Genomic DNA, 14,952 nt, shown 5'->3' with positions numbered 1-14,952 from the left:
ATCTATTAAAAAAAGCTACTAGTGACACCATAGTTAATGGTGAGCAACTCAAAGCTTCCCTGTTAAGTACTGCATTTCAACACAGTACTAAAGTACTGTGCAATAAAACAAGAAAAGGAAATAAAAAGTATAAGACTCAAGAAGGAGGAAATAAAATTGTTTTTGTTTGTAAATAACATGATCTATGTAGATCTATGTAGAAAAGCCTGTGTGGACTGACAAAGAAAAGTGCTGGAACTAACAAGATATCATCACAAGTGTGCAGAATCCAGGTTAAAATACAGAAGTCAGTTGTTCCTCTGTATACTAGCCATGAACAAGCAGAACTTGAAATCAAAAATACTTTACTATTTACATTACCACTGCCCCAGATGAAATACTTAGGTAGTAGAAATTAACAAAATAAGGGTAGAGGCATGACTCAAGTGGTAGAGCACTTGCCTATCAATCTCGAGTTCTTGAGTTCAAACCCCAATACTGCCCAAAAAAATAAACCCCAAAATAAATAATATGTGAAAGGTATATGAAGAAAGCCACAAAACTGTGATGAAAGATATCAAAGTACCAAATGGCTGGGCGTGGTGGTTGTGGACACCTGTAATCCCAGCTTACTCGGGTCATAAATTCAAGGTGAGCCTAGTGAGACACTGTCTCAAAATAAAATAAAAAGGCCTGGGATGAGGGCTGGTGGAGTGGCTCAAGTGGCAGAGCCCCTGCCTGGCAAGTGTGAGGCCCTGAGTTCAAACCCAGTACTGCCAAAAAAAAGAAAGAGTAAGGGCTGGGATGTAACTCAGTGGTAGAACACTTGTCTAGCACATGTGAGGCCCTGGATTCAATCCCCCAGCTCACCAAAAAAATTAAATAAATAAAATACTAAAAAGGGGAGGGATAACCCATGTTCACAGACAGATTGACTTGATATTGTCACGATGCCAGTTCTTGCAACCTGACCTACAGCTTCAATGCAATCCCAATCCAAATGCCAACAATTTACTATGTGATATCCACGAACTGATTATAAAGTTTGCAAAGAGAAGGGAAAAGACCCAGAATCTCCCACTCAATAGTGAAGGAGAACACACCTGTAGGACTAAGGCTAGCCAACTTCAAGACTTAGTACCAAGCTGTCCTAATCAAGATAGCCAGGCACTGATAAAGAGATCACCAGATCAAGACCACAGCGAACAGAGGCCAGGAGAAGACTCACATGAATCCACTCAACAGATCTCTGGCTAAGAAGCAAAGGCAAGACAGTGGAGGGAAGACAGTCCTTTCCAGAACTGGGGCTGCAACAACAGGACATCCACATACAAAAAAAAAAAAAACAAATCAAGCCAGGTGTGGTGGCACATTTCTATAGTCTCAGCTACTCAGGAAGCTGAGGATCCCTTGAGCCCAGGAGTTCCAGGCCAGTCTATGAAACATAAAGTGATTCTAGCTTTTAAAAAATGAATCTAAGGTACCAGTGGCTCACGCCTGTAACCCCAGTTACTCAGGAGGCAGAGAGCAAGAGGATCGCAGTTCGAAGCCAGCCCCAGGCAAATAGTTCACGAGAGCCCTATCTCAAAAAAAAAAAAAAAAAATCACATAAAAAGGGCTGGTGGAGTGGCTCAAAGTGTAGGCCCTGAGTTCAAACCCTAGTATTGAGAGAAAAAAAAAGTCTAGAGACGTACTTTTATACTCTCACAAAAACTAACCCAGAATGGATCACAGAGCTAACTTAAACACAAACAAAATTCCTGGGAGATAACAGAAGAGAAAACCTAGGTGATTCTGGATGTCGGAATGATTTTCAGACACAACATCAAAGGCATGATCCATGAAAGAAAAACCTCACGGCTGGACTCCATTAGAACTAAAAACTTCTGCTCAACACATGACAAAGTCAAGACAATGAGGCCAGCCAAAGGCAGGGAAGAAACATTTGCAAAAACACACATCTGAACAAAGAACTCTTAAAACTCCGCAATGAGAAAAACAAACAACCCAATTAAAAAATGGTCAAAGTCCTCAGCGGACACCTCACCGAACACGATACAGATCCAAGTGAGCATAGGAAAGGACGTCAAACATCATGTCGTTCGGGAACTGCAAATAAAAACCACAAGGAGATAGAACAAAACCAGACACCTTGTCCTACGGGAAACTGGCAACAATACAATGGCAAGGATGAGGAAGAACATAGCGCAGCGCCAACTCTCACTCCTTGCTGGTGGGAATGCAAAATGGCACAGCCGGGCTGGTGGTGTGGCTCAAGTGGTAGAACACCTGCTTAGCAAATGCAAGGCCCTGAGTTCAAACCCCAGTACTGTCCCCCGAAGAAACTCGACAAAACAAAATCAAAACGGCACAGCCACTGTGGATGACAGTTTGGTGGTTTCTGTTGAAACTAATCTTATCAGCCAGGTGCTGGTGGCTCAGCCTGTAATCCCAGCTACTCAAGAGGCAGAGATCATGAGGATCGTGGTCCAAAGCCAGCTCCCGGCAAATGGTTCGTGAGACCTTATCTCAAAAAAATCCATCACAAACTGGGTGCAGGTGGCTCATGCCTGTAATCCTAGCTACTCGGGAGGCAGAGATTAGGAGGATCAAGGTTCAAAGCCAACCCAGGCAAATCGTTCTGTGAAATCCTATTTCAAGAAACCCTTCACAAAAACAGGGCTGGTAGAGTGGCTTATGGTGTAGGCCCTGAGTTCAAACCCCAGTACTGGGAGAAAAAAAAAAAAAAAGAAAAAAACTGGTGGAGTGGCTCAAGTGGTAGAGCACCTGCTTAGCAAGTATGAGGGCCTGAGTTCAAATCCCAGTACACACACACAAACACACACACACACACACACACACAAAACACTAACCATATGATCAACCACTGTTGATCCAGAAATGTTGTTCCAGAAAAAACCTGCCTCTGGATGTTTACAGCAGCTTTACTCATAATTGCTCAAAATTTGGAAGCAACCAAGATACAAATGGATTAAATCAACTGTACGTTCAGACAGCAGAATATTATTCAATGCTAAAGAGAAAAAAAAAAGAGCTATCCGGCCCCGAAAAGACATGAAGAAGCTTCAGTGCATACTACTAACATGAACAGGCCACCTTCTGTATGATTCCAGCTCTCTGACGTTCTGGGAACGGTACAACTAGGGAGAAGCAGAAAAGAATAGTGGTTGCCAGAGGCTGGGAAGGAGGAAAGGAAGAAGAGGCAGAGCACAGAGGAATTTCAGCTATCCTGTATGCGAGTACAGTGGAGAACTCCTGCCATCGTGTTTGTCAAAACCATGGACTGTGCAGAACCAAGCGTGAGCCTGAAGGATGCATCAGTTTAGGTCACCTCCTGTAATGAATGTGTCCCTCTGTGGGGGGAGTCAATAGTGGGAGACGTCGTGCAAAGGTGGGCACGGGCACAGAGAACTCTATGGTCCCACTCATGTCTGGTGTGAACCTGAAACTGTCATAACTTGTTTTATTAATTAAAAAAATTCCCAACGTACATCGTTAACGATCACCATTGTACCCAGATGACTTGCAAAGACAATCCACAAAGAGAAAAGCAAAACCTTATAGATTCAGGAATATCAGTGGAAGCCCAAAGCGGAATAAATCACAGCTAGGAACATCAAAATCCATCTGCTGAAAGCGAACTTTAGCGGGGCACTGTGGCTCGTGCCTGTAATCCCAGGTACTCGGGAGGCAGAGATCAGGAGGATCAAGGTTCGAAGCCAGCCCAGGCAAATAGTTTGCCAGACCTTATGCTAACATAATCTTATATATTATTTCTTTAAACATTTTTTGGCAGTACCAGGATTTGAACTCAGAGCCTTGTGCTTGCTAGGCACTGCTTGAGCCGTGTCTCCAGCCCAATTTATACCCCGCAAAAATACCTTTCAAAAATTAAGGTAGAGGACTGATGGAGTGACTCAGTGGTAGAGCGCCTGCTTAGCAAGTGTGAGGCCCCAAGTTCAAACTGCAGGGCCACTAAACCCAGAACCAAACAAAAAAATAAAACAAAAGGAAACTGCTAAAAATTAAGGTGTAACAATAAAAACAGTTTTATTATTATTGTTGTTATCATCATTATTAATATTATTTGGCAATGCCGGGGCTTGAACCTCACACATGTGGGAAATTGTGGCTTCCACACCTCAGCTCCCAAAGTGTCCTGTTGTCAGGAGACCCATACGGTAAGAAAAGCTGAGAGAAGTTCGGGCTGAAGAGAAGTGAGAGCAGTTAGACATCTGGACCTGTAGGAACGGTCAGTGTGTTAAAAATATAAGCACATTAGCAAAGTACACGATGACAGAATCCCTCGGCATCCGGGGGACCAGCTCCCTGCTGGGTACCAAGATTCACAAATGCTCACGGTCCTTGTATAAAATGGAAGAATGTTTGTAGACAACCCATACACCCTCCTGTGTGTATGACTTATAATCCCTAGTCTATAATGTTCAGGAAAAAGATGTGACAAAAATGTCTACACACGCTCAATATAGGCACAGTTTTTTCTCCAAATATTTTCAATCCACAGTTGTCAACCCCACAGATACAGCACCTGTGAACATGGAAGGCCGACGGTATTTTAATTTATGTCCTTAAGTTCTTCAAAAGTCAAATGACTATTTAAAGCAGCTGGGCACCAGTAGTCCACACCTATAATCCTAGCTACTTGGGAGGCTGATATCAGGAGGATCTTGGCTCAAGGGCAGCCCCAGGAAAATAGTTCTCAAGACCCCATCTCCTAAATAACCAGAGCAAAAGGGACTGGAGGTGTGGCTCAAGCAGCAGAGCACCTGCTTTGCAATCCAGAAGTCCTGAGTTCAAATCCTGGTCCCACTTTAAAAAAAAAAGTCAACTGACTATTTAAAGCAAAAATAATAATTGGGCTGAGGCATAGTTCAATGATGGATGACTTACCTAGCACGCACAAGGCCCTGTGTTCAAACCCCAGCACTGCCAAAAAAATAATAAAGTACTGTGCAGTTTGTAACACATGCAGAGGTATGACAAAGGAGAGCGACTGCACCAGTGGAAGGCGAAGCTCCCTACATGTGAAGTGGTATGATATTAATTCAAGTAGATTGTGATAAGGAAAGAATGCCTGTTATTATCCTGAAAAAAAAAAGCAACCATGAAAAAAAGAGCAGCACAGATAGACATTGCTAAAATCTTATTAGGGGAGATAAAATGGGATCTCAAAAAGAGCTCCATCCAAGAGAAGGTGAAGGGGGACGTAGCTCTGAGGCACAGCGTTTGACTGAAAAGGCAGGAGAAGAAAGGGGAAAAAGAGAGAGAGACACGGGGGTAAACGGAACACAGACAGCAAGATGGCTGCTTTAAAGAGAACTGCATTGATGGTTACGCACATCACTGAATACAAATGAACCAAACGGCCAGGTGTGAAAAAGCAAAACCGAGTTATATGTTGTTTACAGAAGAGGCACTTTAAATATGAAAGACACAGCCAAGCTGAAGGGAAAAAAGGTTTAAAAACTATATCCCATATAAACACCAAGCATTAGAACACTGGTGCGACCAGTTTAATAGCAAACAAGGTGGAATTTGAGACAGGGAGTGTTACTAGAGACAAAGATAGTAATTCTATAAAGATAAAAAGATCAAGGGGAGTTGGCACTGGTGGCTCAGGCCTGTAATCCCAGCTACTCAGGAGGCAGAGATCAGGAGGATCGCGGTTCGAAGCCAGACCAGGCAAGTAGTTTGCCAGATCCAATCTTGGTAAAAAAAAAAAAGGCTGGTGGAGTGGCTCACATGATAGTCTGTCTGTACTGACAAAAAAACAAAACAAAACAAAACCCAAAAAATAAGGAGACATTGAAATGCTAGACATGAATGCGCCTTGGGCTGGAAACTTGACTCAAGCAGAAGGGAGCCTGCCTAGCAAGCACAAAGCCCTGAGTTCAAACCTCAGTACTGCCAAAAAAAAAAAAAAAAAGTAAACCAAACAAACATGAATGTCCCTAATAACAAAGGCTGAAAATATATAAAGCAAAAAAAATAAATTGAAGGGAGAAAAGTACAAATCTACATTCAGGGTCAGAGAGACAGAGCGATAAAAAGAAAAAAATATAGGATCAAAGAGTCAGAGACCTGTAGAGAGAGACGTGCAGGGCGAGACGTGTAGGGCTGTCACGGGCAGCCAGACTGGGACACATGGGGGCAGTCTAATCCTAAAAGGATGAAGATGGAGATGTCCTGGATCAGACAGGAGGCCTCTGGTTGTAGGAGGTGGAACTAAAACAGGGATCTGGGACTGTGGGATCCTGGAGGAGTGGGTACAGGGTAGACAGCATCCGCTCACCTGCTGCCCTGTAAAGCCTCGGAGGCCAGGATCCCCACGTGGTCCCTGGATGGAAGCGGGGAGAAGAATGCAGTTAACTGTCTGCTCTAGAGCCCCGGGACTCTCCAGAATCCCCCATCGGTGGCCATGTGGGTACTCACCCTCTCGCCCTTCTCTCCTTGGTGTCCAGCAGGGCCTGGGGGTCCCTGAGTAACAAGACAGGGCCTCAGTCTTATGCTGGGACAGGATGCAGAAGGCAGGGGGTAGGGGCAGAGGTGTCACAGCAGGAGCCCCAGCTTCGCCTGGGCCTCACCGTACGCTGATGGTGGTTCACTCAACTCAGTGTGAGGAGATACGGTCTGAGAGTCAGACAGCCCCCACTACAACCTATAGGGGTTGGCGTGGACTGGCCTGAGCCCTAAGAGTCTCTGCCTTTCTTAGCCTTAGGAGACAACGGTGCTTGCTTCTCTTTACACAACTGAGTGAGAACATTTATGGAAAGTACTTTGCATATCAAATCCTCAGTAAGTTTTGTGTTTTTTTTTAAGTAACAGTGAAGTTTATTAGGAGAGGAATGGGGTGGGGAGGGGGGAGAGAGAAGCATCTCCTGTTCCCCACGCAGAAAATGGGAGCAAAGACTCCTCAGCAAGCTCCTGAATGAATGAATGAAAGGATGGATGGACAGCTGGATGAATGGATTTGCACACAGGTGACAGCACTTGGAAAATAACTCACCATTTCTCCAGGACTACCAGGGACACCTGCAGGGCCAGGCAGTCCAGGGGGACCTGGAATAAGACAGGATGTCCTCAGGACTGGACAGAAGTGCTGTCAGCCCCAGTCCCACGGCCACCCACCAATTCCATCCTTTGCCCCAGGCCTGGGCTCCACTTACCCATGGGTCCTGGGGGACCCGGGGGACCTGGGGACCCAGTGGGTCCCTGGGGCCAGTGGCTGCTGATTTCAGTGAAGGTGTTGGATAGCAGCTGGTCCCCTGGAGAGGAAAAGATAGTGAGTGAGCAGGATGGACACTCTTCAGTTGTGACCACCTCTGCATGTCAGCTCTGACTGCCCTACAGAGGAGCCTGCAGCACAGATGGGGCCAACCAGGCACCTGCTCCCAGAGTGGGAGTGGGGAGAGCGTTGGTCAAGCAAGACCAGAAGACAGGGAGACCTGGGTTCTAATTCTGCCACACTCTAGGTGACAACCAGAAATACTCTACTTGATTTGAGCCTGTACTGTTGCCTGTCAAGTGGAAATGATAATAGCTATCATTTATCGACCATCTGCCATGTTTCAGGCATCCGTGCACGAGTAGCATGGAGCTCTGGGAAGCTGGCATTGTCACTGCCTCACTGAAGAGATGAGGAACAAGCCAAGACTTGGAAAGGGAGATGAACAGTGGGATGGGAGAATGAATGAATGTCTACCCATGCACCAAAGGTACAATGCAATGGGTGGAACCTGAGAGTCACTCTGACCCCTGGCAACACGTGAAAGTCAGACTGGGCTTCCAGAGGGAGGAGGGTAGAGATGCACGTCAGCGCACGGGGCCGGAGCCTCTCCAAGTACAAGGCTGGCGCTGTGGCCTTGGGATCATGGAGCTGGCTTCCTGCTGTCGGGCCTCCAGCTTCCTGGCACTCTGAGGGCTGGATTCCAGTCACCTCCAAGGCCTGGGGAGGGTCTAATGCCAGGTGGTTCTGAGCATCTGGGTTAGAACCTATTCCCCTACACTCTAGCTGTCTCATCATGGCATGTGACATCCCCTCTCTGGACTCAGTGTCCCTAACCTGTGCACAGAGAATGACAGCCCCTGCAGGTAACGTGTGGTCTACCAAGGGCAAGTATGGCCTGCAGAAGGCCCCTGATAGACGGTAGCAGACACCATGGTGGCGGGTATTCCCCTCAACCAACCCCACCTCAGCCTGATGGAACCCCAGGGGACTCACCATGCTGGGAGATCCGGGCATGGGATGGACCAACAGGGGCTGGGGGTCCCGGGGGGCCAGGAGGCCCTGGTGGGCCTGGAGGTCCCATCTCTCCAGGGATGCCTGCAGCTCCAGCCTGGCCAGGGCTCCCTGGGGGGCCCTGTGGACCTGCAGTGAGATCACAGGGGCCAGTGGGCACGTGGGAGGCATGGAGAACCAGGGAGGCCTTGAGGGGGCAAGACAAGACAGCAGAAGAGAGGGCACTGGAGCCCACAGAGCTGTCCTTGACTGTCTATTGCAGGGATGAACACAGCATCCTGCCTTCATCCCACCTAGGCAGGTATGGGCCCTTCCTTAGGGCTCCCAGGCCCCCATGTCCCCTACAGGAATCCTGGTGACAGAGGTGAACATTGGTGTTTCTCCTCTGCCTAACCCCCACACTGATCTGGGAACGCCTGGAAGGCAGGGACTGGGCTCACCCCATCCCAGTGCCCAGCTCAGAGGTGGCGGAGTGTAGGTACCCAAGGAGCAGGAGCTGACTGAACCAAGACCAGGGTTTGGGGGCACCGAGGTCTGAGTGGGGTACCCCCGGAGGGAGGGTGAGCAGGGCCAGGCCACCCTGGATATGCCAGGGCTGGGGACAGCTTCAGCCAAGGGAATGGCCTAAGAAAGCTGGCGGGTGGCATTGTGGGCACTTACCTGGCGGGCCCCTCATCCCTGTTGGGCCCTGGCTGCCAGTGTCTCCTTTGGGGCCAATGGGCCCGGGCAGCCCCCGAGTACCAGCTTGGTCTGGGGAACAAAGAACTTCAGGTTGACAGCTCTGAACCTGACTTTGACCCCACCCCAGCCCTGCCCCTCAGCCGGTACCTACCATCTCGAGGAAGCAGCGGGGCCCTCATGCTCTCTCTGGCTCCTGGCAGCCCTGGAGAGAGGGCGTAGGCAGGGGTCAGTGTCTCTGTTGGGCCAGAGACAGGAACGATCATCCAGATTCCCCTCCCTCCGTTCTAACCCAGGCAGGGGCTGCTGGGGCTGCTCAGCCTCCCTGGCAGGACCCCAGTGTTCAGGAGCTCCTGAGACAGTCCCCTCAGATTCCCTGGAGAGGTGAGAAGACTGAGGCCTGCCAGGGAGTCAGCAGCAGGACGGGGACCAGGGTCTCCCCCTAATTCCCACCTGGGATTCTGTTCCTGCCTCTCCTACTCACCCTGGAGGCCTCCATCTCCTGGGCTTCCCTGGGCAGCCGGAGAGCCCCAGAGCAGGACAGCGTCCTCAGGGCTAACTGGGGTTGGGGACGCTGCTTGTTCTTTGACAGTCAGCACAGCCACCTGTGGAGGAAGAAGACAGTGACAGCATGGGTGTCAGAGAGAGGCCAGCCAAGGGACCCCAGGATTGGGGCAGGAGGCCTACAAAGCCTGCTGGGAGTTGAGACCAAGCTCCCAGGCCCAGAAATTCATCAGAAATGACTGTTTTTAATGCAGAGAAACTAAAGCAGATACCTTAAAGCAACTGAGGCCAATAGGAAAAGGGGACCAGGAACTAGAGAAAAGGTTAGATCAAAAAGAATTAACCTAGAAGGTAACACCCATGCACAGGAAATCAATGTGAGTCAATGCCCTGTATAGCTATCCTTATCTCAACCAGCAAAACCCCTTGTTCCTTCCTATTATTGCTTATACTCTCTCTACAACAAAATTAGAGATAAGGGCAAAATAGTTTCTGCTGGGTATTGAGGGGGGGAGCGGGAGGGGGTGGAGTGGGTGGTAAGGGAGGGGGTGGGGGCAGGGGGGAGAAATAAACCAAGCCTTGTATGCACATATGAATAATAAAAGAAAAATGAAAAAAAAAAAAAAAAAAAAAAAAAGAAATGACTGTGTTTTACAAAGTCAAATTCACTGGTGCCGGTGGCTCACACCTGTAATCCCAGCTACTCAGGAGACAGAGATCAGGAGGATCGTGGTTCGAAGCCAGCCTGGGTAAATATTTTGCAAGACCCTATCTTGAATAAAACCATCACAAAAAAGGGCTGGCGGAGTGGCTCAAGGTGTAGGCCCTGAGTTCAAATTCTAATACTGCCACCAAAATTTTTTTTTTCTTAAAATGACTTGAGATATGTAACAGACATTTTGCTTTTGAAACCGGAAGATGTTATCATAGGCGAGGTGGGGTGGGAAAAGGAGGTGCCAAGCCAGGTGGGGATCCAGCAGTGAGCTGGGGGGGCATGTCTGTTCTTATCTGGCTGAGGACTGGGCTGCATGGGTGGGGGCTGCACGGTCTCTGGAGCAGCAGAACAGGCTATCCATTGTAAGGACAGGGCGAACGTCTGGATGGGACCAAGGGGAGGCCAGGGCAGATCTATGGGGGTCAGAGGGAGACTGTGATCCTCCTGCCTCCTACTGCCCCAGTAGGTGAAGAGCCCCAAGGTTGGAGGTCAGAGCTGCACTGTGAATCCGAGGACCAGGATGTGCAAGGGGCAGCAGGAAGGGGCAGAGGTGGCCAGGGCCCAAGGGTAGGGGGCAGGGGTGCTGCCTACCCACCTTGGCCTCCAGCACCTTCAGCCGCTCAGTGAGCTCGGACACCTTGCTGCAGTTGAAACAACCTGTGGGCAAGAAGGAGACTGGGGCTGTGCTAAGGTCCCCAGGTTCCCCTTGGTGCCCTCAGCCCCAGAACAGAGATGGCAGACCCCTGAAGACCTCATCCGAAGAGGGGCCCTAGAGTGGGGAAGGAGCTGCTGAATAACGCCAGGCACAGGGTACACGGTGCCCCTTGGGTGTCCATCCACTCTGGAGCCTCTAAATGGCCTCGTGTCTCCCAGAGAAGGAGGTGGGCCCTGATCCTGTAGCTTCTGCATCCAAAATGACCTCTTTCCCAGAATCCTCCTGGACAGGGCTGGAGCCAGGGCCTGGCGGCTTTGGTGACCGACATGCCACAGTATGGCTGGGTCCGGCCCCGGAGGTGTCATCCTCTGAACACTTCACAGAACACCATCCAGCACCCATGACCTCCTCAGAAAGACACTGAACTTATTCCCGACAGCTCTGGTCATTTGTGGGGCCTTCACAGGCTGGTCAGGCTGGTCCTCATCACAGCTTTGACCATCAGAAAGTGTCACCCCCATTCATACCTGAGTTCATGACAAGGTGCAGTGAGCACACAACAAAGACTCCAGCCCAGTGCTGCCCCCTTGCTGGTTGCACTGGACAGAGCAGTTTGCTCCTCTTTAAAATGACCTCAGTGAGGTCTGGGGGGGAGAGAGGTGACAACAAAAAGAACAGGTCTGAAGGAGCTGGTGATGGAAAGCACCTGGTGTGGGGCCTAATACACTACAAGAAGCCCAGAAAATGACTGAGGAAATAAAAAGAACCTGCGGGCTTGACCGCCATCTGGAGAGTCCAGGGGGTCAAGGGGCCTTGGAGGGCCTGGCCCAGGTCAGACTCCCCTCTGGGGCCCTGCCTCTCCCCCTTGAAGCTCTTTCCAGCCTGGAGGCGGTGGGATACCGTCCTAACCTTCCACCACTGGACCCAGATGGCTTTAGGACAATTACCACAGTGCCCTAGAGCCCCTCCAGGTCTCCCCCAGCCCAGCAGGCCCCCAAGAAGCTGCCCCAGGGCCCACCTGAGAAAGCCAAGGGCCGAAGTGCCATCCTCGGAACTGCGTGGCCAGACCATCCGGGCTCCACGGGGCCAGAGGAACCTGCAACTGAGGGACAGGGAGGGGGTGAGGGCTCTGCTGCCCCACCATCCTTGTTTTGTCACACACACACCCCCTCCTCCCACTGTAACCCTAGCAACGAGATCCTCCTCCCCTTGGTGCGGAGAGACCTGGCCCATGGAGGTGGGGCAGCATACCCGGGTCCCACAGCACGAACGGGGCTGAGCTGCAGCAAGGCTGACCCCTTGATGGGGCTGGCAATGGGATGGAGGCCACTGATGAGGTTGGGGGCTTCCCTGAGGACCCCAGCCAGGGTCATGAGTTAAGAGTTTAGAGTCAACTGGGAATCGGTGGCTCACGCCTGTAATCCTAGCTACTTGGGAGGCTAAATTCGGAAGGAACACAGTCTGAGGCCAGGGCACACAGTTTGCACGACCCCATCTCCAAAACAGCCAGAGCAAAATGGACTGGAGGCGTGGCTCAAAGTGGTACAGCACCTGCTTTGCGAGCAGGAAGCCCCGAGTTCGAACCCCAGTCCCACCAAAAAAAAAGAACTTAGAGTCAGCAGACAAGCGACTTACTGACCTGTGTGACCTGTGCTCTCTGGCTATTTCTCCATCTGTAAGGTGGGACGCTAAGGCCTCTGTCCCTGCCTGGCATGTGCAAAGGCCCCAGTGAGCACACACAGGGCAGGCACACAGTACACACCTAATTCACAAAGCGTGGCCATGCTGACACACCACACCCGCGTGGTCAGAGACTGAAGTGGAACCAGCTCTGGTTGAAATGACAGGCAGAGGGAGGCTGGCTTCCTGTCCCAGGAGTCCACCCCCACCATGTCCCCGGCTGGTCTGGCTGAGGGGGGGGGGGCCTGGCTTTGGACACAGCTGGAGGATCAGGCTGGCCAAGCCAGGGGCAGAGGCGCAGCTGGAGGGGGTTCTCAAGCCAGCAGTGCCAACTGCTCCCCTCTACCCCCCGGGCCTGCCTTTTAAGGCCACGAAGTGTCCTCTGGTGGAGGTGGGGGGGAAGACAAGATCCAAATAAGGCACAGCCTTGGCAGCTGGGGCCTGGGCTGTGGGTTGAGGGAGGGAGGGAGAGGCGCCGGGAACTCAAACCAGACAGGTCCCCCTGGCCAGCCCCCAGCGGGGAGGCTGCCAGGCCCTGCTCCGGGTCCCACCACACGGGACCTTTGCTTCGGCTGGGCTGCCTTCCTAGCAGCCCGAGGGGGCTGTGACTTGCCCAGGTGTGGGGGTTAGAACCCTGCCAGCCCTAAGCAGGGATTGGGGGTGCTCTGAGCAGGGAAGAAGCCACTGTGCAATCCCACAAAGTAGGTAATAATGTCAACAGCTAACTCTTGGTTTTTTTTTTTTTTTTTTTTTGTGGTACTGGGGCTCGAACCCAGGGCCTTGTGAATGCTAGGCAGATGCTCTACCACTTGAGTCATGCCACCAGCCCTTTTAACCATGGCTAACTCTTGTTTTTAGCACTTATTCCCAGCCAGTGTCAGCATATTCTAGACTCTTTATACACAATCTTGGTATTTTCCTTTTTTTGCAGCAGGTGGGGAAACTGAGGCACAGAGCGATGAGGTAGGTGCTGTACCACTTCTCCTCTTCCCCCATGCACAAACAAATGGATGAGTGAGTGAGACTCTTCCTGGCTTCTCCTCCAGGGGGAAACCAAGACAGAGAAAGGAAGTGACTCCCTCAGGGTCATCTCTCTGAAGCTGTCCAGGGCCTGACCTCTTGGCGGGGGAGGGGAAGTGTCCAGTAGGAAAACACACTGTGTGTGTGACAGAAAGGGCCTCTCTGTCCTTTTGGCTCCCAGGTGAAAATGTCAAATGTTAAATGTCATTATTATTTTTTTTTTTGGTGGTACTGGAGTTTGAACTCAGGGCTTTGTACTTGATAGGCAGGGGCTCTACCAACCCCTTTTCACTTTAGTTCTTCAAACAGGGTACTGATTTTTGCCTGGGGCCAGCCTAGATCTTGATCCTCCTACTTACACTTCCCATTTAGCTGGGATGACGAGTGAGCTACACCACAGCAGGCTTGTTGGTTGAGATGGGGTCTCAACAGTTTTCTACCCTGGCTGGTTGGCCTTAAACCTTCAGCCTCCTGAGCGCTGGGATTATAGATACGAGCCACGGTGCCTGGCCCAATTTTCTTATTCTTTCCAGAAAGTTGACCCAAAGCAGCAATTGTCTGTCCCCAGCCTTGTGCAAGTCTGAGTTTTCTGTGTGATAAAGCTTTGGTTTTCCTGATACTTTGTTATTTTGCTTTTTGTCAAAACCGCTTTCTACCCTCGGACATGTTATGGGTTGGACCAGTTCCCTAGCTGACTGCACTTGTCTGCCCCCGGCTGGAACCCAGCCCCACCAGGGCGGAGACCTTGTCTCCCTTGTGCCTGGCCAAGGAAAATGCCTAGCACCCAGCAGCACAAGGGCTTCAATAAAACCCATCACAAAAAAGGGCTGATGGAGTGGCTCGAGGTGTAGGCCCTGAGTTCAAACCTCAGTACCAAAAAAAGAAAAAGTAACAAAATGTTGACTCTGGATTCAGGATTCACAAAAATTAACTCCAAAGCTGCCCCAAATTCTGATAGTCAGAAATACTTTGAGAGATGCACCAGGTTGTAAAAGGGTCTTTCAGGCTGAGTACCAGTGGCTCACCCCTGCAATTCCAGCTACTTGGGAAGCTGAGATTGGGAGGTTCGAAGTTTGAGGCCAGCCCAGGGAAAATAGTTTGAGAGACCCCCCATCTCCAAAATAACGAGAGCAAAAGGGACCGGAGGTGTGGCTCCACGGTTAGAGTGCCTGCTTTGTAAAGCACAAAGCCCTGAGTTGAAACCCCGGACCCACCAAAAATAAGTAAATAAGTAAATAAATTAAGGGCCTTTCGGCACACAAAATTCCAGGAAAGAAGCTGTGGTTCGGGGCATGGTTTTTCAATGTCACCTGCCCCCACCAGTGTCACTGATACAGGTTCCAGCAAACCGAGAGCCACCCTGCCAAGCCCTGTCGCTGCTGAATGGTCCTCCTAGCCTCATCCTCCCATCCCAAAAGGGTCCTGAAGGCTGATCTCAGG

The 14,952-nt window shown here is 50.4% G+C and overlaps 1 protein-coding gene across 10 annotated transcripts in view; it reads right to left on the bottom strand.

Annotated features, from left to right (window-relative positions):
* The window catches only part of Emid1 (EMI domain containing 1), a 40,709-nt gene that overhangs the window by 12,903 nt on the left and 12,854 nt on the right, over window positions 1-14,952 (bottom strand). For 6 of the 10 annotated variants that reach the window (XR_012443566.1, XM_074061298.1, XM_074061302.1 and 3 more), the window contains exons 4-13: window positions 11,831-11,914; window positions 10,753-10,814; window positions 9,423-9,543; window positions 9,093-9,176; window positions 8,921-9,010; window positions 8,243-8,389; window positions 7,188-7,286; window positions 7,028-7,080; window positions 6,454-6,498; window positions 6,314-6,358 (exon numbers count right to left, since the gene is read on the bottom strand). Coding sequence is in view for 8 of the 10 variants with exons in the window: in XM_074061298.1 (XP_073917399.1) it covers window positions 6,314-6,358; window positions 6,454-6,498; window positions 7,028-7,080; window positions 7,188-7,286; window positions 8,243-8,389; window positions 8,921-9,010; window positions 9,093-9,176; window positions 9,423-9,543; window positions 10,753-10,814; window positions 11,831-11,914 (830 nt within the window). In the remaining 2 variants the exon portion in view is untranslated. Of the gene's footprint in view, window positions 1-4,053; window positions 4,242-6,102; window positions 6,183-6,313; window positions 6,359-6,453; window positions 6,499-7,027; window positions 7,081-7,187; window positions 7,287-8,242; window positions 8,390-8,920; window positions 9,011-9,092; window positions 9,177-9,422; window positions 9,544-10,752; window positions 10,815-11,830; window positions 11,915-14,952 lie in introns of those variants that run through there. The other 4 variants (XM_074061299.1, XM_074061306.1, XR_012443567.1 and 1 more) reach the window with 3 other exon arrangements.

This window comes from Castor canadensis, chromosome 18 (assembly GCF_047511655.1).
Source record: "Castor canadensis chromosome 18, mCasCan1.hap1v2, whole genome shotgun sequence".
Taxonomy (NCBI): domain Eukaryota; kingdom Metazoa; phylum Chordata; class Mammalia; order Rodentia; family Castoridae; genus Castor; species Castor canadensis.
Note: the sequence above shows the minus strand (reverse complement) of the source record. Positions and strands in the feature narration are given on the sequence as shown.